This window comes from Equus caballus, chromosome 4, assembly GCF_041296265.1.
Source record: "Equus caballus isolate H_3958 breed thoroughbred chromosome 4, TB-T2T, whole genome shotgun sequence".
NCBI lineage: Eukaryota > Metazoa > Chordata > Mammalia > Perissodactyla > Equidae > Equus > Equus caballus.
This window is the reverse complement of record NC_091687.1, coordinates 49,723,376-49,751,209: the sequence shown is the minus strand read 5'-3', so window position 1 is coordinate 49,751,209 and position 27,834 is coordinate 49,723,376. Positions and strand designations below refer to the sequence as shown.

General features: G+C 40.2%; 1 protein-coding gene across 3 annotated transcripts in view; it reads right to left on the bottom strand.

Moving 5' to 3' along the window:
* Positions 1–512: 512 nt before the first annotated feature.
* Positions 513–27,834, bottom strand: part of SCIN (scinderin) — a 70,262-nt gene continuing 42,940 nt past the window's right edge. For all 3 annotated transcript variants that reach the window (XM_001495118.7, XM_070264562.1, XM_070264563.1), the window contains 11 exons: positions 26,150–26,282; positions 25,647–25,735; positions 24,603–24,818; positions 21,860–21,981; positions 15,710–15,800; positions 11,770–11,940; positions 7,357–7,534; positions 6,962–7,083; positions 4,128–4,205; positions 1,963–2,023; positions 513–1,343 (listed from right to left, as the gene is read on the bottom strand). In XM_001495118.7, coding sequence (XP_001495168.2) covers positions 1,219–1,343; positions 1,963–2,023; positions 4,128–4,205; positions 6,962–7,083; positions 7,357–7,534; positions 11,770–11,940; positions 15,710–15,800; positions 21,860–21,981; positions 24,603–24,818; positions 25,647–25,735; positions 26,150–26,282 — 1,386 coding nt within the window. In that variant the 3' untranslated portion in view covers positions 513–1,218. The remainder of the gene's footprint in view (positions 1,344–1,962; positions 2,024–4,127; positions 4,206–6,961; positions 7,084–7,356; positions 7,535–11,769; positions 11,941–15,709; positions 15,801–21,859; positions 21,982–24,602; positions 24,819–25,646; positions 25,736–26,149; positions 26,283–27,834) is intronic.

Sequence of the window (27,834 nt, the reverse complement as noted above, 5' to 3'; positions counted from 1 at the left end):
GCTCAAATAACTCTTAAAACTTGTAATACGCCTCAGCCCATCTTGAGAGCATGTTGGGAGGTTGTAGCAGGGGAGCTCAGCCACTCATAGACCCTTGATGGAAGAAGGATCCTCCTCTATCAGGGAAAGTCGTCCTCTTGGACCAAGAGGGCAGCTTCGGGAAGGTCACACATGAGCCGTGATGGAGCAAGGGGACACTGCCTAGCTAGCCAGGTGAGCCGAACCAACTCTGGTGATCAGTGGAGTGACGGATGTCACAGCCAATCGCCCTCACATCCTTAATATGCCTCAGTTTATCTTCTAACAGGGCCCAGCCAACATATGCACTGCATGATCTTTAAAATCTTTCACAATTATGTTACCATGGAAAAGTTTAATTTTGACTACTTAATAAAGATGCATTAAGAAATATTAAATTCATATTTACTTATGCATAAAAGTATTTAACCTTAAAATTAACTGTGTAATTAGCTCACATATCACATTTAAATAAACTGTCACAACAAAAAACCTTTTCAAAAAGAGATGTATTTTAATAATGAAAGACAGCATTAGTGAAGTTTTTGGTACATACCTTTTGTGATATTAAACATGTACTGTCATATATATCTAAGCGAATCAGAATACAAATTATTTTGTCATGAAGGAGCTATGCTTTCAAAGGCTTTTAAAACAGCAAAAAAGGTCGTTTCCCTTAGAAAATGATGTTTAGGAGTCAATGGTCTCAAAGTCACATTGACTAGAGAAGAAAACGACAACCGACTTTTAAAGCTATCTCAACATAAACCTTACTGCAAATATACAATTCTTTTGAACACAATACATAGAAAAGAGAATAACCTCAAAGGCATTATGGTTTTCTTCTGTGGCATGTTAAAGAATAAGTTTGGCTAATGGCTCCTGATTTATAAAATTTCCTGACAAACTCCCCTAGATTGTGCATAGCTTTCCACTTTTAAAAGGTCATATAAAAAGATATCAGTTTCCAGCAGAGCTAATATTGGTCCATAGCAAATGTTTAGGTTAGTTTAAAATATTAACATATGAAGACTTCCAGTTTAAAAAGAATTTCAAAACAATACTAGGCATTAAAAAATAGCCATACGGCTGAGGTTAATTTTCTAAAGTCAAACAAACAAAAACCTTTTTTCTTCCAAAACAGCAATGGGACAGTTGGCCCATAATGTTAGTTTGCTTGTTCTTACAAAGGTCAATTTACTACTTGCTGGAATCCCAGCCCAGGAACCAGCCTGTGAAAGTGGGTGGCTCATGGCCCTGTTTTACGATGACAATTGGAGTCCTCTTGTCTCTTCCAGAAGGATCTGTCTCAAGGTAAACTTTGGCTAAAAAGAGTTGCAAAGACATACAAATTCAGTTAGTTTTTATTAAACTAAAATAACTATAGAATGAAAAGTCTTCCAATAAAAGTAATAAATCAAATTTTTCTTGCCCCCAAATAGCCAAATACTGTTCCATATGAATAATTCCTTATTGATTTCTCTCATCTGCCATGGAATGTATCATGAGTCTCATTATTGCCTAAAAAATTTCCAAATTTTATGAAATTATCCTTATGGCATAATTATTATGTTTTTCAAAAAAAAAAAAATTGTGCTAGAAAGAACAGCATTACTCACCCAAAGGAATTTTCTAAAAAATCTAGGTTATCACAGTTATGGAGGTTTCACTATTTCCATAATAAACAAGGTAAGTGAATTTAAATTTTCCAGAATAACTGATATAACTACATTCTAAATTAGGTAACAAAACCTATTTTTCTTGTTCCTATTCTGAAATTCTTTGGTTTAAAAAATTCGATTACTCTTTAGTCTGAAGATGAAAGCTAAGCTTCCTCTCCATTTTGATATGTAGTTTTGGAGGATATGATGAAAAAGAGCAGTTAGAAACTTGGTAATAACCATTCAGAGCTATTGCCATAATTCTCCAAGGGATTTAGCTTACCAGACTTCAGAGATTCTGTTTTCTCAACTTCATTAGCATCTTTGCCAATCCAAAGAAAAATCTGAAAAACGAAACAGTAATCACATGTGCTGTTTGGTGCATCTCACACATCACTCATTCAATCTTCACAACAACCCCGGAAGTCAGGAGGCGCAGGGAAGGTCAGCCACTTTCCAAAGTGTTTATACTTATTAGGAGAGAAACTTATATCCAGCCAGTCGGACTCCAGATTTCACATTCTGATATTTTAGGTTTACACCATATTTTCTAGTTTATAAAGTGAACTTTCTCAAAAAAAACATATTCACTGTTTTTTGTACCCACCCCTGGGATGTGTCAGGCAGTCATTATTCCCATGTTATTATTCTGGGGGGACCACACTGAGCTTGTCTGTGGGTACTCCAGACTCCGTTTATGAACTTTGACGTAAGCCTAGTGTTCTCCTATAGTATTGTATCCTGTAACACTTTGGTAAAAGTGCTATAATATTTAGTTTTTAAATATTGAGACTTAGGGGCCAGCCTGGTGGTATAGTGGTTAAGTTCTCGGACTCTACTTTGGTGGCCCAGGGTTTGCTGGTTCGGATCCTGGGCATGGACCTATCACCGCTCAGCAAGCCATGCTGAGGTGGCCTCCCACAGAGAAGAACTAGAAGGACCTACAACTAGGATATACAACCATGTACTGGGGGACTTTGGGGAGAAAAAAAAAAGAGGAAGATTGGCAACAGATCTTAGCTCAGGGCCAATCTTCCTCACCCAAAAAAAAAAAGTTATTGCAGGTTAAAAACCCTCATAAAATTATATATTCTCTAAGTATACTTCTTATGAAATGTGTAGGTTGGATACCCCAATGTTGAAAAATTCTCCTGAATTACCTTATATTTAAATCACTTTAAAATTACTCGTTGGCAGAGAAATTTTGGTCAAATTAGTTTTGATTGTATTCTAATTCACACTGAAAGTGCTGGAATCTTTGCTTGCAGGGCATAGAACAAACCATGACAGCAGGGTAATGTAAATGAAAGTAGGATTTTAAAACTTGAAATGTAGTGGGGGAAATATTCTAAAGTATCCATGACTACAGAAATAATAGAGTTGACTAAAATGGGAATAATTAAATTCTTCTGAATAAGGAAATGCCATTCTTATTTTATAATCCTAAAATACACAAAGGTGTTTTATTGACATGAGGTTTTAAATTTCATATCTAGTAACAAATGATCCATTCACTTGGGAGAATCTGTGCCTAGATCTCAAATTCAAATATGGTAATTCTAGACCAAGAAGCTAAGGGGAAATGTAACTGAGCAGACCCCAAAGGTAACAATCTCTGTGGTTGACTCTAAGGTCAGGCCTAATTCAGGTGTTTCATAACTGTTCTATGATTCAGTTCCTAAGATTTATTTTTTCCCTTTCACTATTATTAGTTTACACAGAGACTAAAGAAAAAACCCAATTATCAAATGTGGCATGTCAAATCACCATTCATTTTCTCCAAAATAAAGATATATATAACAGCAACATATTTTGCTGTGTAGATTCAAAACTATTCTCTGTTTTTTCCCCAGGGGAGGGGTCCCCTATGACTTCTCATCAAATTTCAAGAGAAACTCTGAACATTTCAGTTTCCCCCATGGCACTGTACCCACTAATGCACTGATTAGTTAAATGAATGGGTGAATGTTTGACTAAATTAGGAGTGAATTTTAAAAATAAGTGAAAAATAGAAGTTTTTTGGCCTAAAACTATATAGCCAAAGATGATAGCTGTGGAATTATTTCCACATTAAAAAACCAACTTGCCATGCATATCAGTTTTATTTTTTGCCAGACTGTGTTGAGTCTCTTTTCTTTTTTTGCTGAGGAAGATTCATCCTGAGGTAACATCTCTGCCAATCTTTCTCTTTTCATATGTGAGCTGCCGCCACTGCATGGCCACTGACAGACAAGTGGTATAGGTCCTTGTCTGGGAACCTAACCTTGGCTGCCAAAGCAGAGCACACCAAACTCAACCCCTGGGCCACTGGGGCTGGCCCAAGTCTCTTTTAAATATAGCCTAAATCTATCAGTCTATTTAATGTTAGATTTGCCATTTTTCAAAGCAGGTTTTATCAGCTCCCAACTATAAATATACTCTCTCGTTATGGACAAAATATAGTTTTACCTGTTCCCAAGTATCCAGTAACATGACATCATCTTCTGCTAAATCCTCCTGGGTGAACTCTCCTGGGACCTCTTCAATCTGAAATGCATGAAAAAGCTTTATGACCAAATAGTAAAGCAGTAATTTCCTAACACATAGGACACAAATGCCTTGTATTATTTTGGAGCATAGCAAAAATAAATTTTGGTAGTCATTTTTTTCTCCCTTTTGGGTGATAAAGATTTAAATAGTTGTTTATCTGTTTAATTGGGTATCACAAACTGACGGCACCTCATTTGACAAGCACAGCGCTTAATATAAATGTTGCACTTGAACGCGAAAGGCGGGCCACACACTCAAAGTGACCACAGTTCTCCCGACGTCCGGTTCCTTATGACACACTGCTTCACAGATTTATGTTGCCTTCCTATCCCTGCAGATATCTGAGTTTATGGTCTGAGTACTAAACTGTCTTTCATCAGGTCAAGATTATTTTAATAAAACCAATAGGTCTGGTCATTTTAATAAATCAACAATTTTTAATAAGATGAGATTATAACAATATTCCATATGCAAAATTTCATTATTTTTACTTTTAATAGGCCAGTATTTTTTAAGAATTCTGGTTGAACACCCCATCCTTAGGAAGGTGTGTAGGGTCCCAATTCTTCCCTCCCCCCTCTGCCATGTGACGTTGCTGTGCGGCCCCGAGTAGGGGGAGTTGACTGTGGCCTCAGCCCTGTCACATTAGCAAAGGTGACTCAGCAGGGGCCCTCTTGTGCTCCTGGGCTCTGTCACAAGAAAAACAGGCACAGAACCCAACCTACAGCCCAAGGAGAACCTCCCAGCAGCCCAGCCCAGTTAAACCTGGCCCCGGGCAACCTGCAGCCCTCTGGCCACAACAATACCTGTTTTTTGTAATCTGATGAGATTTTGAGATTGTTATAAAACAACAACAACAAAAACCTATCCATTTACAGAGGGCAAGGAATTTGCTTGTATTATCTTTTTACAGAATATTTACCAATCGCATAACGATTTAAACAAACAAAAACTTTAAATATCACTTCCTCTGTGCCAGGCACTGTTCTAATACTTTATATGCAACAACTAGTTTAATATTCACAACAAACCTATGAAGTAATACTAGGATTATGCCCATTTTACAAATGAGAAAACTACAGCACAGAGAGGGCAAGTAACCAGCCTAAGGTCACAAAGCCAGTAAATAATACCACCAAGAAAGTGATACACACAGGCAGATTGGTTCTAAAAGCACCAACAGGCTCTGTTGCCTCTTATGAATTTACATGTCTAGAGCCTGCTTTCTGATAGCGATAATAAGATAAAACACCTGTTACTAACGATCCTTTTCATTAAATTGCAAAGGGAGTAGAAGGGGATCCAGATAGCAAACAAGAAAACGAGTAGGTGCGGAGAAAAAGTAGATTTCGATTAAATATGTGCATGACAAATATCTTCATTGGAAACAAACATGTAATTTACAGCAATATTAGCAAATAATACTTATAAGGAGTTATAGAAGCATATGCTGAAAAAGAAGTTTGGATGCAATATCAAATTAACAGTGAAAAGAATAAAACAACAGATTTTTCTGACAAGTTTATAAAGTACAGGGGTTTCCTGCAAAGTAGTGAGCAAACTGCCATACCCAACAACCAAATCCATCACAATCCACAATTTAGATCTTTAATTTTCTTTTTGTGAGGAAGATCGGCCCTAAGCCAACATTTGTTGCCAATTTTCCTTTCTGCTTGAGGAAGATGGTCCCTGAGCTAACATCTGTGCCAGTCTTCCTCCATTTTGTATATTGGATGCTGCCACAGCACGGCTTGACGAGTGGTGCTGGGTCCGTGCCCAGGATCCGAACCCGCAAACCCCAGGCCACCGAAGCTGAGGGCGTGAACTTAACCACTACACCACTGGGCCAGCCCTTAGATCTTTAATTTTTAGGTCAAATCACTTACAAGCTTCAAGTGTGGTTTGTACATGAGCAGTTTCTTCTTCAAAGCGTTTTATTTCTAGAAAGCAATGTACCTGGGAAAATGCTCAGGAAATTTTCATGTGTGTGTGCTGAAAAATAAAGCTTGTAATTACAAGGATGTGGGAACCAAATCTTTAGATCAAATTTTAGATCATTCTTTAAATGAAAAACTTACACAAAAGCCTAGCATGTCAAGCAGAGACAGCAGGATTTTTGTGGTTAAACTGAGATAAGGGGTTGCATGCAGCCCACGATATTTCAGAGCCCAGTATAAAAATCACTCTTGAACACAGATACTTTCACTTCGAATTGCCTGGAATGCGAAGACTGTGAATGACTGAAAGAAAACATTCCTGTTGATTTCAGTTAATTTGCAGGTGCGTATATAGCTTTCTGTGATTTTGCCCAGTGATGAACCTATTTCCACGATAATTTTTTATTCAGTCAAATGGTGAGATTTTTTATTCCCCTGGGACACTGAAGTGTAAAATTTACATAGTTTGATCAAAAACCACTATTGTTGTCCAGAGAAAGTATCAAATTATTAAATGAGCAAATCCAACCACCTACATAATCATATAGTAACTACCACATGCTGACACAGGTGCAAAGTAGCTGATATTTTTAAGAGCAGCTTGATTGCTCTAGTACACCACAGTATTTCTAAGCTGTCACATCCATTACGTCATCGACTCTTAAAACGACTCTGTGTAGAGCAGAGAGATTATCATCCGTGGTTTGCAGGTAAACTGTAAGGAGACCAGTAACATAACTGCAGTGGCAGAGCCGACCCCGGAATGCCTCTCCCAATACTGTCCAGTCCGACTCCAGCGCTTTGCAAGACACTTACAATGAATCTTCCAGTTTTGTTTGAGCAGCCGTAAAGCCGAGGCGGATGGTCTTCAGCCTGGGTTTCTAGCAGTGGCGAGGTCTGGTAGTCTTTTTTCCCTCCAAGGGAATTCCAAAACTCCTCTGTGGAGAACACACTGAGTTATCCGATGTATTTCCAGGAGCCTGTGGTCCGTATTGCTTTACATTAACAAACAATATTAGTTCACCTTGTGTTTAATGTTAAGGAGTTACTTAAATATAGCAGGTACCATCACCCACTTTTGCAACTAATGGAAGGATTTTTAATCCCTATAACCTTTACAATGTGACTATGTGTGGAAAAAATAAATTACATGATTTGCAATCACACCAAATACAAGTTCTGGTCAGCGTCCTTGGCCCCACAGTACACACCTGGTTCACTGCCTTCCTGAATCCTTGTGGTTTTGCATTTGAGGACACTTGCCACATACTCGGCTCCTTTCTCTTCCTCCTGGCTGGCACCTTTGCCTATCCAGATGTAGCCATTGTTTTGTCGCAGTTTCAGGACAAAAACATCGTTGGAATTCAATGAATCTGCATCAACATCGACCTAGAGTATGAAGAAAAATAACATAATGATTCAAATTCATTGCTGCTCCCTCAATAAACATGTCCCAGCACCTGTGACAGTGACAAACCATCCACAGCCTTTTGTCCTGATCCCAAGATATTAATTCAGGGAGACACTGGGACACTACGATGGCGTTAGAAACATCAGGGTAAGAACACTTTGGTCTGTGTCACTTTAATACTCAACTGCCCTCAGACAGTAGGCACAAGGATCTAAGAATAAAATTAGCCAAACTTAAGTGATGAGGAACAAAGATAATATTCAAGGAGACCATAAGGACAAGGACGAGCTATAACTGGCGTTTGGAAAGAGGGCATAATATTCACAAATGACAAAGGTGTTCAGTTTTTCTTTCCCCCACTAAAGAGGTTTATCAAATAATCAAAGGGACACCGAAAATCATAAAACTGGGACTGGAGTCCAATGTGGGCAAAGAGATAATAATAAAGATTCATGAAAAGGTTCTCCAGGTTCAGATAAATTACAGCTTAAGTTATAAAAGACTATTTATAGGGGATTAAAAACATAGCATTGACATACTCCTTCCTTTCAACTGAGAAGCTGTGCACACTGTCTGAGATTGGCCAGGTTAGCACAGTTCTTTTCCAGGTGGGCACAGAGCAGTGAGAGGGACCCAGCAGAGCCCAGACTCTGCCCTCAAGATGAGGCTGAAGGTGGAACCTTTGGGCAGGGACAGGCATGTACAGAGTCTCAGATTTGAAGGTGAGACCGAGGGTCCTAGGATGGGCTTGTGCCTTTGACTATGTCTATGACCTTGTGATTTTGTGACTTTGTGAGAACCTCTGTCTAGCCAGATCATTGTGTGACTGTGACAGTATGTGTATGACTTTCTGCGTGACTGTGGGATTCAATGTGATGTGAGAGATGAAGAAGAACCAGTAAGTAAGACTGAGACGGAGCAGCCATGAGAGAGGAAGAAAACAAGGCGTGGTGTTCTTGAGGCCACATGAAGAGAGTATTTCAAGAAGGAGCTGGTGGGGCCGGCCTGGTGGCGCAGCGGTTAAGTGCTCACGTTCCGCTTCAGCGGCTTGGGGTTCACCGGTTTGGATCCCGGGTGCGGACATGGCACCACTTGGCACCCATGCTGTGGTAGGCGTCCCAGATATAAAGTAGTTCCTCAGCAAAAAGAGGAGGATTGGCAGCAGTTAGCTCAGGGCTGACCTTCCTCAAAACAAAAGAAGGAGCTGGTGATCAGCTGTGCCAAATGATGCTGTTAGGTCAACTGCATTGAGCTGCTGGATGAAGGTGTCAACTATGTGGAAAGCTGGATTTCACCAGGTTCATCAGCATCCTGTCCCCAGAGAGAGCACTAGAGGAGGAAGGAATGGCTGATGGAAGTCTTAATGACATGTCCCAGGAGTTGGTAACGTTTAAGGAAGAGGTTACAGTCATCTATCAGTGGGAACGAGGTTTCATGGACTAAGCTCAAAGGAATCTGTCAGATATGGTGATGGAGAATTACCGGAAACACGATTTGCAATTTCTAATCCAAACATCTCCTTATTGGTACAGAGGAAAGAGCTTGGGTGATGGAGACACAGGTGACGAGAGGCCCATGCCCAGACTGATGTGAGATCAGAGATGGAGTTCCAACACAGAATGTTATAAAGCTTTAGCCTCCCAGGAGATGAAAACAGAAAGCCTTATAAACAATGATTTCAGAGAGGCTGGGAATGTGAAGGCCAGTTTGAGAGGCTGCAAGGAAATAATGTCTCACAGAGAAGTGCCCACTGGGAAAGAGACCACTGCAACGATTCTCATTGACTCTTCCGTCTGAAATCAACTGAGAAGGCCTGTTGATGACAGCTTGTCAACTTGACGGATTTAAAAATAAATTAGTCATAATTGAACACATGAGAATCTGTGCACAGAATGTTCTGGATGAGATCAATTCATATGATGGCATTGAAACTATATGGCTGAATGAGATCACTCTGAAGAGGGCCAAGACTGAGCCTTGGAGCGCTCAAGTGCTTAGAGGACAAGCAGAGGAGGAGAGTCCAGCAGAACTGGACTGGAGTGAAAACACTCTTCAGAAGAGTGGCCCTGAAGTTTGGAAGAAATCCTGATACAAGCAGTGTTCCAGAAGCCTGGTGAAAAAAACCCAGTGTTTCAAGAAGACAGGAAAGGGCAACTGTGGCAAATGCTAGCGAAGGTTAAGAAAGTGGGGTTGGGGAGGAGACTTTTGGCTGAGGCAAAGACAGGTCACTGGCAAACTAGATGAACACCATTTTGGTGGAGTGGCGGGAATGGACACCTGAGTGGAGTGGCTTTAGAGAGAACAGGCTCAAAAAGTAGGGACTGAGTGAGTGAAGACAACTATTTTGAGGATCTGTACTCTTAAGGACGGCAGAGAAAGGATGTGGTCTGTGGGAGGCTCAGGGTCAAGAGAGAGTTTTTAAAGAAAGGATGAAAGTGTTTTAAAGGCATGATTGTATTCCAAAGTAAATAATCCAGGACCGAAGAATAAATTGATGATACAGAAGAGAAGGGAGACTATTGCCTGCAATAATGCTGAACTGGAAGTGAGATATGAACATGGGGCAGAAAGAAATCCAGAAAAGTCTTTAGAAAGGCCAGAGGGCAAGGGATCCTGGAGAGAAGCTGGGTTGGGGGGAAGGGGTACTACAGAATTTGGCCTCAGACAGGAGTCACATTTTATTTATTTATATAATAAATACGCATTAATTTATTTACCAATATATTACTTCACACAAACATTATTATTATTAATTTATGGATAAGAATGTATTGATATTAATTTATTAAATAATTTAGTATTTATATATTAAAAGGAGAATACACATGTACAGATGCAGCCAAGTTGGTGAAATTGGAGGGGCGTAGAGAAGGTGATTCTCGTGTGGACTCTGCGCCAGTTATCAGTAGAGAGCAGGGACACTGGCGATTTGGAGTGGGAGGAGGACATGAAGGGCGTGCTAGATGGAGAGGGTATATGGCTCAGGGAGAATTGTTGGAATGTGCATCCTGGAGTGAGGGGGTAAAGGACAGGAGATGGCTGTCAGAGATCAGATGTTTGAAACAGGTTTCTGAGGCGCTAAAGTTATCACCAATGACAAGGTTTAGTATAGGACCACGGGAGTGTGAGATGAAATGGGGTCAAGGACAAGACTGCTGGATGAGAGAAGCCAGAGTGATGGAGATAGTGCGACAACGGCTGAAGCTGTCGAAGAGTAAGAGGGGAAGGACTGGCAGCTCTGGAGATGACAGTAAAGGGGGCTGAGGGAGGGAGAGTCTGATAGGAAGGACAGAAGTCAAAGAGGCAGGGGTGAGCACGGAGGGGGCCCTGCCCACCCCCATCTCTGGTAAGAGGGCACTGGGGAAAAACACAGCTTCCACGTGAGAGGACTATATGGGAATCTGCGTCCTCAGGGGACAGCCATAGAGCAAGAAGGCGAAGAGGGAGGTTGCAGGTAGAGGGACGCGATGACTGACCCGGTTTGAAGGGCTCAGCTCAGTGGCTCATGTGAAGGGGAAGCGTTGGCAGGTGGGTCCAGGTTGGGGGGTTTGCAGAGCATACAGGGCAGTTTATGGGTGACGTGGGAGACTTGCATTTCAATGGTGACTGAGGTGACCAGGATGAGAGGTGTGATGGATCATCCCAGAGGTCAAAGCACTCAGCCATTGAAAAAGCCAGGCCTGCTGGCCTTGCCCACACCTGGAGGCCTTCTTGTCTTATGACACTGTGATACCGGGTTTGATTTCTTGCACAGCTGCTGTTAGACACAGCTTATTTGGCCAGCTGAGTTATGGTTCTGGCCAAGGGTGGTGAAGCTTGCTTCCCACGTTCATTATACTTGTACAAACAAAGGCCTTCCCTCTTGAATTTCCCCAGTGTGGTCACCTGACCATCACCTGCCATCCATCTTGCTCCAGGCCTTTCAAAATAGAGCTTAAGCTGCCTCAGGCCTTTGACAGCCTTATTTGTTATATTATTCTTAAAATTCATTTGTTTTTGTACAACACAGTTGAAAAATATGAGAGGCCTGGTATCTGGAGTTAACTTTTTACTGATTCTCCTACTTTTAATATTTTTTATTGTGAACACTGGATTCATTATAGAAATGAAGGGAGTTTACTCGCCAATTTCTTACAGACTAATATTTGTAGATGATTCAGGTCCACTGGGAAGACCATAAGCAAGGCACGTTTTATTGGATGCACGATATTACCTCCACGATTCTGGTGATAGATGCCAAGTTTCTCCGGACTTGAAAGAGGCGTGTAGGGGGAGCAGGCGTCTGACCCCCTTTCTTTGAGGTTCCATCCTTGTAAATAATGAGCGGTTTGTCTTTGAACAAACTCAGCAGGTGAGCAGGTTCTTTGCCTTGGGACACTCGAATCTGGGGGCGAGAATGATAAAAGAAATGATAACGAGTGCAGTGAAAGACTGCTGTCCTTCCAAATGTGTTCTTATTTTTCTTTTTGGAAACAAAACAAAAAATAAACCACAAATCAAGAGCTGTAGGAACGATGATTAACAGAAAATATCGGTTAATAACAAGCAGTTTCCTCACTGACTTAAGAATCATTTGTTACTCTGGACACAGCACCCTGAACAGCTTCTCCTCAGGGAAACAGCAGCATACTGGAGCACTTTCTGCTTGCAGAGAGCATAAAGATGTAGGTCTGTTTATCTACGTGTCCTAAAGAGAGAAAACAACAAAGTGCTGACGTATGCCGTCTTTTACGAAAATCACTCTTTCCTCAAGAGCACCAACACTTTACAGATGTTTAGAGATATCCTTGCTTCTCGCATGGTTTGGATCTTGTTCAGAAGGTTAAGAGCCACCCATCCAAATGCTTCAAAAGATAAGACAACACAGAAGCATACTCCTTATTTCTACATCCCTACAACTGTGAGATGATAAAATAATCATAAATCCATGTGGGAATGGAGAAAAGATTTCTATCCAAACATCAGAAACTGGCAAAAACAAATGGAATATACTTTCTACTTTTTAACTTACCTTTAGAAATGGTAATAGATTTGCTTAAAAATACAATATAAGGACTTTCCAGGATAAGAAAATCAAAGAAAATAAATGGTAAATTATTTAATTTTACCTATTAGCTTCACACCAGATAGTGGATTAGAATGAATTTCCTATTTCTTCCATAAACTATTGATGCATTTTTTTACATAAAGTGTTCAAGTTTTGTGCTGGTCCCCTATTTTTTTTCAATGATTCTGCCTTATGCTAAAATTGAACTGTCTCACCTAGTCCAATGTGTCTTTTTCTAGAAGCCAAGTGAATGGGAATACCGATGCGCATACCATTGTAGGGCGGCCTAGGGAGCACTGAAAATAATTAACTTCACAGATACCTTTCAATTAGCAGACATTCAAAGAAGCAAGTAGAAATTATGAAAGTGTCTTTTGAGTCACAGTCCCAAAACTTGGGGTGAGATTAGTTAGGAATATCTAAAACTGTTGTTGGCTTAGCATTTCCCATAACAGTGAGAAAACCTAAATTGCCAACCTAAAAGAAAGGGGGCCACTGATTAAGACCCAACTTCCACTGTGAAATGAGAATTAAAGGAAAAGGTAAATCGAAAAATTTGCAACACTGTTAATATACACTCTACAAAGGAATGTTTAAAACAGCAATAAAGGACTTGAGTTGTTTATGCATTATTGTAAACTACTGCCATCTAGCGATTAAATTAAACACTACCATTTCAATGTCAATTTAGGATTCAACTGGCTAACAATGAACGGAAATTTATTCATTGGGCATATCAAATATTTTATCATGAAATACAGAATTTAAAAAGCGCAATACATATCTTCAAAGTTTTTGCATAATTTAATATAAAAAGTTAATATGCATCTTAGATCTAAGTTAAATTTAGATCTAAGTTGCTTTATATACCCATTAACAAGGTAGAAAGGAAACCAGATGGAGGACCAAATTGAGCCTCCTCATCTTAGATTTCATGTTCTAAAGTATCAGGCTTACCTCTCTATTTAATTACTACCTTTGAAGAAGCAATTAGACATTTACAAAGATTTGAAAACAAAAAGAAAACTTGTGCACCACATGTTAGCTCACTTAACATCAGGCCTGAGGAAGTTAAACCGACACAGCTCTGCAAAGGGAATGCTCATCCTGCTGTATCAGAAATGTCACCACACTGGCCAAACCACCACTTGCTCTCAGTCTCGACCACGATCTGGAGGATGCTTTTCCCAACAGATGGGAGCAGACTCCTTCCCAAAAACCAGCCAGAGAAAATATACAAGCAAGCAGAAAAAATCAAGTAGTGTGGGCTGCTCCAGCTAGGAAGTGAGCGAGGGAATAGGGGGCGGGCGGGTGGAGAGAGAGAGAAGGCATGAATATGAATGAACCAGGGAGAGCTTGCTGTAGGGCCAAGGAACAAGCCAGCGCCACTCCTGGGGTTAAGAAGAGGAGTAGACACACTGGAGCACACTGGAGGGAAACAGAGTCTCCTTAAAGCCTATATTTAACTTCCACATCAAGGAATTCAATAAGCAAAGAGCAAGAATTTCCTGTGGTTACTAATAAGTGTGCTGAAACAAGTAGCAGATACACCACCCCAAAAATAAGAAGAGGAGCAGCTGAGCTTGAGAAAAGAGGAATGAAGGGCAAACCCGGCTGGAAAGGGTCCCTTCGACACAATGAGAACTAGAACTAGATGCTGATATTGGATTCCCATTGGATGATATTCAAACTTTTATAATAAATAAGTCAACACATATTTCTCTCTCCCATCTTTTTTCTATTTCAATCTCTCTCTCTTTCTATACATAAATATACATACTAAAAACTTGGCTCATTTATACTTATATGGAATTTACACTCTGAATTTGGATTCAGTCATTTTCAACAAATTATTTTCAGAAACACCCAAATAAAGGATTCATCTCTCTCCTCCCTCACATCATCCTCTCCTTTCTCTTTCCTCTTCTCTCCTCTCCTCCCCTCTCACTTTCTCCTCTGTGATCTTCCTCCCTCTCTTCCCTTCCCTCCCTTCTGGTTTTTCTCCCCTCCCCTCCTCTTTCTCTTCATCTTTTCCCCTCCCCTCCATTTCTCCCCTCCCCTTTGGGTGTTGGACTTTGTTTCAGTCAAGATTCTACAACCCGGAAGGGAAAAATAAGGATCCACGCTCTCTTATCAAGGTTTCTTTCAGTTCGCCTGTGCAAAACATAACTTGGGCACTTTTAGGATTTGAGAGTGTACAAAATATTGTTCTATTTTTTTACTACTAATTAGAATTATTAATCTGTGCTTGTTCTCTACTGCTGTATTTAATTCCTATTGCTGCTGTAACAAATTATGATGATTTTAGTGACTTAAACCAGCACAAATTTATCTTACAGTTCTGGAGGTCACAAGTCCAAAATGAGTCTCCCTGGACTAAAAGCCAGGTGTCGCTGGGCTACGTTCATTTTTGGAGGCTCTAGGGCTGAATCCATTTCCTTGTCTTTTCCAGCTTCTAGAGTTACCCATATTCATTGGCTAGGGGCCCTTTCCATCTTTAAAGCTAGCAATTGCTGCTTGCATCTTTCCCAAACTGCCTCCTTCTAACCCTGCCTGCCTTCCTGTTCACTTGTAAGGATCCTTGTGATTATCCTGGGCCCACCCAGTGATCCCAGATTACCCTCCTGTTTCAAAATCTGTTGATTAACTACCTTAACTCTATCTCCAATCTTAATTCTCCTTTTCCTTGTAATAAAACATATTCACAGGTCTTGAGGATTAGGATGTTGACATTTTTGCACAGATGGGTATGGGGAATAATTTTATCTACCACATCTGTTTAACAACAGCTGGAAAGTGGTAACTCAGAAAAGTTTTAATGTCTAGTGACTGTCACTGACACATGATATGATTCAAAAGGAAAGATTCTTTTGGGCTCTTAAATCTGTTAATAGTTTTATTTTGTTTGTTTTGGTGTTTGTTTGCTCCCTTTTCTCCTGAATCTGAGAATATGGCATGAGAGTAGGAATATTTGAATTTCAAAATGAAAAAAAGGTAGTATTTAGAAAATGTCAAATTCCCACCCCAACTTGGGAGGGGGCTTAACTAGGCCGTGGGCTAGCAAAATGTTAACTTGTCTAAGTTTTGGGGGCAAACATATCCCAACCTGCACAGCCTGTCCTCCAAGGGACCTATCCAACTGAACAGTCAGGAAAGCCGATGTCGTCAGCTCGTCTCTGGTGGCATTGGCTCCTTGCCTGGAGGAACAGAAGTAAAATAAATTAGCTTGTATTTAAGTTTTAAGATCTTCTAATGTAGGCATTTCAAGCAGAAACTTGTTATGAAAGATCAAAAGAAACCAACTGTTTTAACCTGATACGCCTGTAGAAGCTAGCATTTTTTGCAAGTACTAACACTGAGCCATGAACTGTCCTGTGTATTGTCAAGCACTACATACAGTGAGTATTTTTATCTCCATTTTATAGGTAAAGAAATGGAGGCTTAGCTCCTTACACAACTTAGCTAACTAATCAAGTCTATCTGATTTCAAGTGGGAGCTGCCTAGTTTGGAAAATCATCTCCATAGTAAAAATAGTCCATTTGAGTAGGAGACTCTGAGCCAAATCAATTAGGCTGGATATTACAGGCATTTTGTCTTCCCATGAATATTTGGTGAGCATAGTACCAAATGTCTGGACCCAGAAAGATTGAGAAAATAATCATCAGAAGTAGGCAATGGCTGGCCTTCTAGCAATTCTTTAAAGGAATTATTAATAAAACCATAAGAGAAGCTAAACTACCAGTGATCCAGAGAAAGGTCAATAAATCAATTTGTCCATTCATCTGCACTTTCTCTTTCTAGGGTAGCTTGTGGCTGTAACTCCCATCACTAGCTTAACCTTAGAGGCACTCTTTGGGAGATGTGCTTGTTTGATGAGTTTGTGGGTGGGTGGGTGAAAGCAGCCACAGCAGTGAGCATTGTGTGCTTTTAGCCAATTCTCCCATGTTTATTTGACTTGGGGTTAGCAGGAGGAATACTAATCCTGGAATTAGGTTTTGAAAGTTAGCCATAGCTCTTCTTCTGAAACCTTGAGAATGACCTTCCTATTCTATAATCAGAACAGATTAACAATAACCTCCCATCCTGGGCAGCAAACACCCGCCACACATGCACTCCCCTAAGCACTGGGTGCAGGGGGCGCGTCTTATTTATCTCAGAATATCTCATTGCACCAACATAGCCAAATGATTGATATAAAAATGCTCTATAGTGGAGGGCAAAAAAAAAAAAAAGAAAAAAAAGGAAGTGTGTGTTCATGTCAGGCACACCTTTAAAAGAAAATTAAAAATGCTTCCTCTAATAAAGGCACCCATAAAAATATAGTCTTTTAATGTTAATAGCCTAAATTTTCCATGAGCCTATAATGCTAACAAACACTTCTGCAAGCCACTGGGAGCACAGGGTGGGGAGTAACACCGAGCCCAGGAAACAACAGGCTGTGTTACCACCTGTCATTCCTTCATCCTATCTGTGGTTTCCTGGCTAGTCCTCCATTTTGCTTTTTTGTTTTGCAGGAAAAAAATTCAAACAACTAATAGACAACATCACCAAACTTTTGTCTCCATTTTTCTTTTTGTTTTCCTGGAACAATTCAACCAGCAAACCTGAAAAAAATCACCAGACTTTTGCCTTCCGACTCTTTTTTTTATTTTTTAGCTGAGGAAGATTCACCCTGAGCTAACATCACTTGCCAGTCTTCCTCTTTTTTGCTGAGAAAGATTTGCCCTGAGCTAACATCTGTTGCCAATCTTCCTCTATTATGTATATGAGCCACTGCCAAGCATGGACACTGACAGATGAGTGGTGGAGGTCTGTGCCCAGGAACTGAACCTGGGCCACCAAAGCAGAGCACACTGAACTTAACCAGTAGGCCACTGGGGCTGGCCCAATGACTCAATATAAAATACTTCACTCCTTATCTGGAGGCCCTCCTCCTCTTTCTGTCAAAGTGACCCATGCTCTCATCCACACAGATTCAAACTAACTTGCTTTATGGATCCATGACCCAGGGGGTCAAGTGCTCCACTACAATCAAGACATAATAAAGTTGCTCTTTGCCTCTAATTTTGAAATCCTATGCTCAAAGGAAAAAAATCAATCTACTTTGACATGATTTCTTCTTTATAAAGCTGTGGTGCTTGTTGCTCATTAAAAATAAATGCTGCATGAAAATGAAATTTACTGCTTCGAGAGACTCATCATTGCCATTGTTCAATGTTTGTTCAATTTCCATTACCTGACATTTCAAAGAAAAGATCAGTGCTGAAACCGTCTCCTATCGTTTTAGAATATAAGTGCTTTCAGAAACAAAAAGACAAATTTGTGTATTCAGAAGTTGATTTAATTCTAATCTTTCACCTTTAACTCTGCCTCCTGGATTTAACCTGTTTACATCCTGGCATTGAAATTATCCCATAAACTGGAAAGTCGTTTAATTTGAAAGCTAGTCTTCAAGAGAACTGCTTATTTTTTAAATGCCTCTTCACTACCTTTACGGAAGCTTTGGAAGGTCCACAAACCACACAACATTAACAAATGCACATATTTAACATCCGTGGCATTATATGGTAAAGGCATAAAAGGACTCTCAAGTATCTAAGTTACATTCTTGATATCTCAAAAAGTCATACAGTCTCATCATAGGTACGCTGAACACATCAAATTGGAAAGAAGAAAACTAAATGACCCCTCCCCCATCCCCAGTCTCATCCCAAAGATGGAAACTATTAACAGTGTGGTGGACCCTCATTATCTTCTCCTTCCCTTTGAATTTTTTATGGGGGGCTGGGGGAGCCTGGAGGCAAACTTACTCTCCTCCAGAGTTCTTTATCTTAGTGAATGAAACATTACCACTTGTGCACGGACCAGAAATCTGGGAGTCATCCCTGACTTGGTCATCTTCTTCGTTCCCCATAACCAGTTTTTCAGATGCCAACTCCTTAATTCCTTGCAAATTTGTCTCATCCTCTCCCTTCCCGTTGCCCTTATATTGAGTTCTGGCCACATTATCATTCAGCTGGATGATTGCAACAAATCTCCAACAGCCTGCCTGCCCCCAGTCTTCTCCCACCAGTCCACTCTTTAGATGTCAACCAGACTAATTTCTCTAACCTGAAAACCAATCATGTCCCTGAGCAAACTCTTTGGCTGGCTCCCAATGCCCTGAAAATAAAGTTCACTCCCCCCAGATGGTTAGAAGGCCATTCACAATTTGGCTTCTTCTAATTTCTCTAGTTTTATCTTTTGCTGCCTAACTTTGCTCCAGCCACACAACATGATTAGTAGATAAGAGCGCACTTGTCCCCACATTGCTTGGAACAACTTCTCTATCTGCTTGCCTGCCTGGCTCCCACTTCTGCTCCCACTTAGACGTCCCTTCGTCTAGGAGCCCTTCACCAGTAGCCTGGAGTGGGCTTGGTTGTCTGTCTAAAGACCACTCAGCTTGTTTTTATCTTAAAATCTTTCATACTTCATTGAAATGCTTGTTAATCATCTGCCTCTCTTTAAACTGTAAGTTCTTGGGGACACAGGTTGTATTTTTTTTTTCCACAACTCTATCTTTAGTCTCTAGCACAGTGCTTGGCACATAGAAAGAGCTCAATGAATCCTTTCAGATGATTTAATGAATAGCTAATGCATTTAAAATTTATAACTGCATTTAGTCTGTTTTAGTTATATCTGAGTAACTATTTACGTGGATTTCAAATTGTTAATTCTTCAAAATATTCTCTTGAATTCTTTGCTCAGTCTTTCTTGTCAGATCTAAGTGCCACAATCAATTATATTTTTTTACATACAAAAGAGAATTAAGAGGAAGACCAAGAAAGAGAATGTAAAAGAACAGCTGACTGGGAACAAGTAAGTTATGCCTGTAAATGCCACACTTTGCACAAAGACCTCTCTAAATTAAAATTTTAGAAAAGGAAATTGCAAAACAAGGACATACCTACAGGGTATAGCTGCACTCAGGCCTAGAGTTAAAGAGAGCTGCAGGTAAGGGTGGGAAAAGCTGCTTTACCAGATACCGCAGCTGTGACTTTGGGTTTAATTACTTAATCTGTCTGATTCCTCCCCTCCCTTCCCTTTTTTTCTTTTGAAAATAACCTGGTTATGAAGAAAACAGATAATACATGGAAACACCTGGCACTTTGCTGGCACAAACATGTTACCCCAAAAATGGTTGCTATGAAGATGGCATCTTCAATACAGAATATGATGTAGGCTATATAGAAGTCGAAAATATAGTGATGTACTTCTGAAATGTACAGAATGTTATAAACCAACGTTACCTCAATAACAAAAGCAAAGAGAAAAAAACTTCAAAGAGCAGGCATTCTACTCTATAGACAATACAATGTGGTTTTTGTAGACTATATGTGTTCAAATATTCGTGAGAATATTATAACATAATAAAGTCAAACAAACCCATGGTACCAACATAATTCAATTTGCTTTTTAAGAAAGAATGACAAACTCTTTCAGTAGAACACACCATACTCATGGATTTCTGAAGTGTGAAAGTCCTCTTCTAACTGAAGATTTCTGAAGATAACTGAAGATTGCTGTGCTACATTGAATCGGTCGGACAATGCGGCTTCATAGAAGAGGTTTATGTTTGTAATTCAATTTTCTCCCTTTATGTTTATGAAAAAGCCTTGATAATATACTAAGTTTTCATAATATACTAAATAATGTCTCAAAATTTTTGTCTCTCTCACATCAAGCACCATGTAAGACATAATGTCAGGCCGGCTCTGTGGCCGAGTGGTTAAGTTTGTGGGCTCCGCTGCAGCGGCCCAGGGTTCGGATCCTGGGCGTGGACATGGCACCGCTCGTCAGGCCACGTTGAGGTGGCGTCCCACATCCCACAATTAGAAGGACATGCAACTACGATATACAACTGTGTACGGTGGGGGGGGGGGTGGTTTGGGAGTGGCAACAGTTGTTAGCCCAGGTGCCAATGTTTAAAAAAAAAAAAAAGACAACGTAGTTTCTCAAATTGAGTTTTCGGTTCAATGATGGCATTCCTTTTTTTCTAAATTCAGTGAGTTTTTTATTATTAAAACAAAAAGCACTACAGACATTCATCTTTGACAGGACCTGATGTGGCTGAGGGGTTAGAAATGTCCCCGGGTAGAGTGGTCTTCATTATGCTGGCTGTGGGGTACATTAGAATCTCAGGAGTCCTGCCGCCAACAGTGAGAGAGTGAGATGCATTTGGGTTGAGGTGGAGGCCAGGCATTTGGATTTGTGAGAAAGTGTCCAGCTTCCTATATGCAGCCAGTGTTGAGAACCACTGCCTAACGCAGGGCCTGTCAATCATTAAAGAGCATACGAATCACCCTGTGATCTTGTTAAAATGCATGTTCTGCTTTAGCGGGTCAAAGGTGAGGCCCGAGATTCTACATTTCTAACCAGCTCCCAGGTGACCCCAATGTTTCTTGTTGCCAGACCACACTTAGGGAAGCAAGAGCCTACGGGATAGGGATAGTCACCCCATCCCCTGAACTTGGTTGGGCTCAAGGCACTGGTCAGTGTAAGCAGTTAGTAGTCACGCTGTGGGGACCAATATGACTCTGTCATCTGGCAGGATACGGATCAAAGAGAAATGACCCCAGCATAGTCTGTGCACTTCACTTACTTGGTTGGATATTTCCTGTTAAAGCACAGCCATGGATGCACTGACTCTAACTAAGTCAACTTACTCTTCAACTAACTCAAACACTATGCAAAACCATTAGGTTGTGGATACATTTTTTTTCTCCATTATTGCTAGGAATTTCATGGTTTTCAAAGAATAAGGATGCAATTTGAGGTCTCTGGCATATGAAATAGAATCGTAAATCATACATACATCCCTCAGAGGGTTTGCCTCACTGCAATCGTGCAGCTCCAATCAGGCTGGGCCTCTGCGGATTTTAACAATAAGAAGACATGGTATCCAATGCTGGCTAGCTGGAGGGTTAGCTTGCCTAGAACGTGAGATATTCAACAATGTATCTACTAAAAGAATACTATTTGAATATCAAAACCTTTTTCCTAAACTAGAGAGGATTTTTATCTAACCTCTCCTGCTTGTGGATAGCAGCTACAAAACATAGTCGAGATTATATTGAAAGAAAAATTACATGCATGCTATACAAATCTCACCGGGGTAACTATACGATAATTCTACCCCATATTGCATGGAATTCAATTTTGGAGAAAAATCTGGCCCCTGTGGAACTTGAGATCTTGTGAAAGAGAAAAACTTACCAGGTGTAGATAATCTGTCCTCTGGGATAAGTGTAGAGGATAATGTAGCAGTCACCACCATAGAATTCGCCATAGGAGTTTTGGTCAATTTCGATCCTACCATTGTTTTCAACACGCCAAATCTGAAAGGAATGGAATACGCATAGCAAAATTAAAATTCTTATCTAATAATTCTTCCTAGAATTTTTTTAAAAATTTTTGGTTTAGATGTATCATTAAACAACTTTTAAATTACTTTTCTAACTAGTTTAAAAGTCAAGCAACAGGAAGAAATTTTATCAATTTAGCAATTTGTTTATTCACTTTTCAAGTACTTAGATTTCTTTTGCATCCTCCACAGTATTTAGCTCAGTTCTGAGCCTGGTGTTTCATAAATACCTACTGTTTGATGGATAAGTGAAAATAACACAACATTCTAGTGGAATAACAAACCAAAATATTCAGCTCAGAAATATTTCTCTTAAACTTACATAAAATTTTTCATCAGTTGGGAGATAATTTTTTTTTATTTCTTTTCCCTGTGCTTTAAGGCATGAGACTATTATTTTCCCAGGCAAGAGCGGCAGATTGTGACCAAACAATAGAGATGCAAATTGCACAACTTTTATTTTCAGAAGGCACTATCTAGGCACAAGACTGAAAAGATAAAAGCAGGCAGAGCCAGTTTTTTCCTACTTCCTCATCCTCATCACTGATTAAAAACACTCCAAGTTAGAGACATGAGAGTTGTAGATGAAACAGGAAAGTAACATACGAGTGAGAGACCGCCAGCACTATGCATGCGCACACGCCCTCCTGCCTGGGCCCTGGGGAGGGGCAGGACAGACCGTTTGCCTTGAAATTTGGAGATGAGCTTTGAATGTGGAGAGGACAGGTGTAGTGCTCTCAGAGAGAAGCCTTCCTGCACCATGCCGGTGAGAAGAGGAGAAACGGCTGCAAGGCCTGGCTAAACCCAAGAGCCTAGAGAGAGCCCCTGGATTTCAGCAGCCCTGGGGTGGCACGGAGGACATCTCAGAGATGCTGTGGCCTGACATGGAGACATAGCCGGGACACAGTTGGTGCTGGGGGACCAGTTCTGCCACAGGGCCCTCTGGCTGTGCTGAGCTGCAGAAAAGGACGTCTGAGCAGAGGACACATCCAGACCCAGAAGTAGGTACCCCACTGACAATGGCCATGAGGGGCATTTCTCCTTCTGCAGTTCCCACAACACCTGTACAGCTTAGATTCACATTTCGTGTTTTTGAAAAAGAGAAAAAATTACTTCCTAAATCTCTTTACTATATACTTTGGTCCAAGCATTGTGCTAAACCCTGGGAATACAGAGATAAAATATTCATTCCTGGGACCAGCCTTGTGGCCAGTGGTTAAAGTTCCATGTGCTCAACTTTGGCAGCCCAGGTTTGGGGGTTTGGATCCTGGGCACAGACCTACACCACTCACCAGTCATGCTGTGGTGGCATTCCACATACAAAATAGAGGAAGACTGGCATGGATGTTAGGTCAGGGGTAATCTTCTTCAAGCAAAAAAAGAGGAAGATTGGCAATGAATGTTAGCTCAGGGCAAATCTTCCTCACCAAGGAAAAAAAAAAAAAAAACCAAAAGATTCATTCCTGACAAGAGGAATTGACAAAAATGACAAGAAGTCTAGGAGGAGAATATTACTTATGGTTTGAACATAGAGAAAAGCCATTTCAATGCAGAGGGGAGGCTTCTCAGAAGAGAGGCAGCTTGCGACATAACTGAGTTATAAAGGAGGAGTGGGAATGTTAGCCAGAAGGTGGAGGGGAAGAGCCCTCAAGGCAGTGGAAGGTGAGGCTGTGAGGAGAGCAAGGATCAAATCATGGAACGCCTTGTAGGCCTAGCTGAAGATGGATGTTCTCAGGAAGATTGTGGAGAGCTATTAAGATATTTTAGAACAGGAAGCAACATCACTCAGTTCTCATTAAAGTTGGATGACTCACGGGCGGATTGAGTATGAAGAGATTTGAATTAGGGAGAATTATTAGAGGGGTTTGTTTTAGCAATTTTTGTCAAAAAAAGGGAATAATCAACAAACTCAATTCAAATGTTCTAATCTGTGATTTTAGCACATAACACATGCCCAATTTGCTTTTGTGAATGCCTCTAAGGTGTGAGGGAAGGACAGTCTGATGATAGCTGGTAATCAGAGCAATACACCCTCACTGGACAACCCCAGTTCCGAGAGCAGGAGCAGTTCTGGATCAGGAAACAAGATGGCTTGGTTCCACGTCAGGTCTCTAAGGTGATAATTAGGGGTGATCTTGCACATATCACCTAACTTCTTGGACTCTCAGTCAGTACACACACTGTAAAATAGGACTGAACCTCAGACAACATCTCTTCCAGCTTTAAATTCCCTGATTTGAAGTACAGTCTTGGACCATCTTTAGTAATAAGTAAAATTCACATTTTACAAAGTTCCTATTTTTCTGAAGTTATATTTCCACACATCCTGGCATAAATGGACTTGATAAAAACAAACTGGGGACTGGCTACACAGCCTAGTGTTTAAGTTCGGCACACTCTGCTTCAGCAGCCCAGGTTCTGTTCTTGGCATGGACGTACACCAGTCAGCAGCAGCCATGCTGTGGCAGCAACCCATGTACAAAATAGAGGAAGACTGGCAATTGGCACAGATGTTTCCTCAAGGAGAATCTATCTCAGCAAAAAAACCCCACAAAAACAAAACAACAAAACGAATGAACGAAAACAGGTAAATACCTCCACTTTGCCAGAACCATCATCCACCATATTGTGCTGGGCTGCCATTTGCGGAGAACTGTGTAATTTTGAGGCATCAAATGGAATCTGTTCTATTCGAGCCACCTTCTCTGTGACATACACTTTCCCAAAGCCATCACTCTGATCTTTGTCTCTCCAGTCCTTAAAGAACTGTTTGAAGATTGGTGTTTCACCTCCTTCTGGAAGAACTTGAATCTGAAATTTAAAAAAATAATAACAATAATAATAAACAGGAAATAAAAGACTGAGGAAAAACATTAATCTAGTAGTGGAGAAAAAACGAAGGAAATTCAAAAAGATTGTTCTGGTTTCTATGATAAGTGACATAAACTTAGAAGCTGGGATCCTTAAATGAATGCAAAAGGAAAGGTTATCAAATATGAAACTAAGATAGTCCAACTCTGCTTTTTCTCACAACTAAAGTAATTGCTACTGGATTTGGACGTTCGAGGTAAGAATAAAGTTCTTTTGGGTGTTAGCGTTGCAATCAAACAAGTTTGACTGGCTTTCCACATTAGGTTCACAAGAAGTCTGTGACCTGGAAGAAATGATCTCATTGTGTTACTTGCACCAGGACATAAAAATGAGAGAAAAGATGAGGCTGAGAGATTCAGAAGGAAGGGTAACTAGCCAGTGGCTAAGTTAATCTTGATGAAGCCAAATACTATCTGGGTATTAGTCCACATCTGCACAACTTGTCCTAAGGAATAACTGATAAGTGCTCCCAGTGAATTCAGCCATGGTTGATGATCTTGACTTGAAGGCTGTGGAGGAAGTGGTGGGCTCTTATTCTTATCATCAGCTCCAGGGAAGGTCTGATTTCCAGTTTCTGCAAAATTCCATCCTAAACACAGACAGAGTTCCAGGGACATACGACAGAACAAGGCACACACGTGAGGGAAGAACGACTTCACATGCACGTGTTACTTTGAACCAAATTGTTTCACGAGTTTTGTGGAGATGTCATGAGTTCCTATGTTTCTCTTTCTCTTTTTTTCCTAGCCAGTTCATTTCCATACATACTTGGGTATTGGTGGAATAATTCATTTGCCTTAGGAATTCTTCAGCTGTCTTCATTGCAGCCTTTCTCTCCTGGGGATTAGCATCTTTACCTAAAATGCAAGATAAATTAAAGAGAGAATTTCAGAGAGGGAAGATATTATATAATTAAGAAATACTTGTGCACCCAAAATAAACATAATTATAATTTAAATATAACACTGAGGGAATGGCAAAAACGTCCTAGTACACTGAATATATTTAACAATATCCTAATGAATGCTAAATATACAAAAAAGATTCTTTTTATATTCCTCCAAATGCTTTCTTTAAGACCACCAACCCTGGCAACTGATGCTGATAGGGAGAAAATATGAGTTTGATGTCTGCATTTTATATGAGCAATTTACAGATCAAGTCTCAGAAAGGCAGGCTTTTTTTTTAATCAGAAAAGATGTTTTCTGTACCTTTCTGAAAAAGTATCTCTAAGTCTGAAGAGCAGCAACAACGTCAATGGCATCTCTTACCTTTCCATACAAAAATTTGTTTTGCAGCACCATGGTCCAAAATAAAGCATTCTTCAGAAAGCAGCATTGCCATGGAGAAGGGGTTTTCTTCTGCCACCACGGTCACACTCATGGATCCACTGGCATCTGAAACCTAACATAAAAACCATGAGCTCATTTGGGGATGAGAAAAATGTTCTAAAATCAGATTATGTGATGGTTGCACAACTCTGTAAATGTAATAAAAACCATTGAACTGTACACTTTAAATGGGCGAACTTCACAGTATGTAAATTGTATCTCAATAAATCTGTTTCAAAGAAAACAAACATAAAATCCACGAGCCTGGGCACTGGCCTGGTGGCATAGTGGTTAAGTTCATGCACTCTGCTTTGGTGGCCTGGGGTTCACTGGTTTGGATCCTGGGCACGGACCTATACACTACTTGTCAAGCCACGCTGTGGCGGCGTCTCATATACAAAATAGAGGAGGATTGGCACTGATGTCAGCTCAGAACTACTAATAAAAAGTTAAGTTTTGACACTGTTTCTAAAAGCATTAGACAATAATACTGAGAATAATAATGGCTAAGGTGCGTTGAGATGCTCATATGTACTAGGCACCACGTAATGAATTTTATATGATTATTCGTTTGAATTTTTACAGCAACCTTTTCAAACAGGTAATAATCTTACACTCATTGTACACACACAAAAAGCTGAAGCTTAAACACTCATTCATTCACCATTTATTGAGTGCGTGCTGTATGCCAGGCAGTGGGCTAAGGAAGGCATTGATGCATCACAGTTTATGCTCATAGATTTTTTTCCAATATAGGTGCCTAGATTCTTGAAGTTTTGAAATGACTACAGAACATTTTTTTTAAAAGTTGGTGGTGGTCTTACAAAATTGGAAGTAATATTGCCCAGGTTAGAATTCACTGGTTTTCAAAGGCCAGCTTGTAGGCTGCAAGGTAGTCACCCGGGGCTTGTTAAATATGTAGATTCCAGGGCCCTCACTAGATCAGTGGTGGAGTTTTGCAGCACTGTGGTAGGCCTGAATTCTCTGTTTCTAGAAATTGCCCTAGCTGACTCTGCTTCCCAAAGTTTTGTTCAGCAATCCCAAATTAAAGTATTTTCAAATCGGCTTTAGACTTTAGATATATGCAGTACATTAAAGATCCACTAGAGAGAGCAATGATTCAGAATAAACATGTTCACATTTTACAATATGTTTTCAGTCCATCACGCCGTCCAAGAGGAAGAACAATTTTATCTGATGATGCCACATAAAAGATATTTGTTAAGCTGTTGAAAATGGGTTTTAGAAACAGTAATGAAAAAAATAAGCAGCCATGAAGTCTTTAGATAACAATTTCTGCATGGCTTATATTAAAATTATCAGTATTTAGCAGACGTGGTAAGCACATTTTCTTTTGCTATCTAGGAAGAAAAGAATCCTCTTCCCTTTTACTAAAAGGAAGTTATGCTACACAAGTGAGTAACTTGATCTTCATTTAAAATCACAGAGTTTATGAGCTAGATGGTCCCTTTAAGAACAGTAAATATAACTCCTTCCTGTAACAGATGAGAAAACTGCTCAATTCTGCAAGAAGATGATGGTCTGCTCCAAATCATGTGCTTAGAAAATCACAAGACGAGGGAATGCTTGAAGGATCCCACTGGAGTAGTGTCCTCAACTGGTAG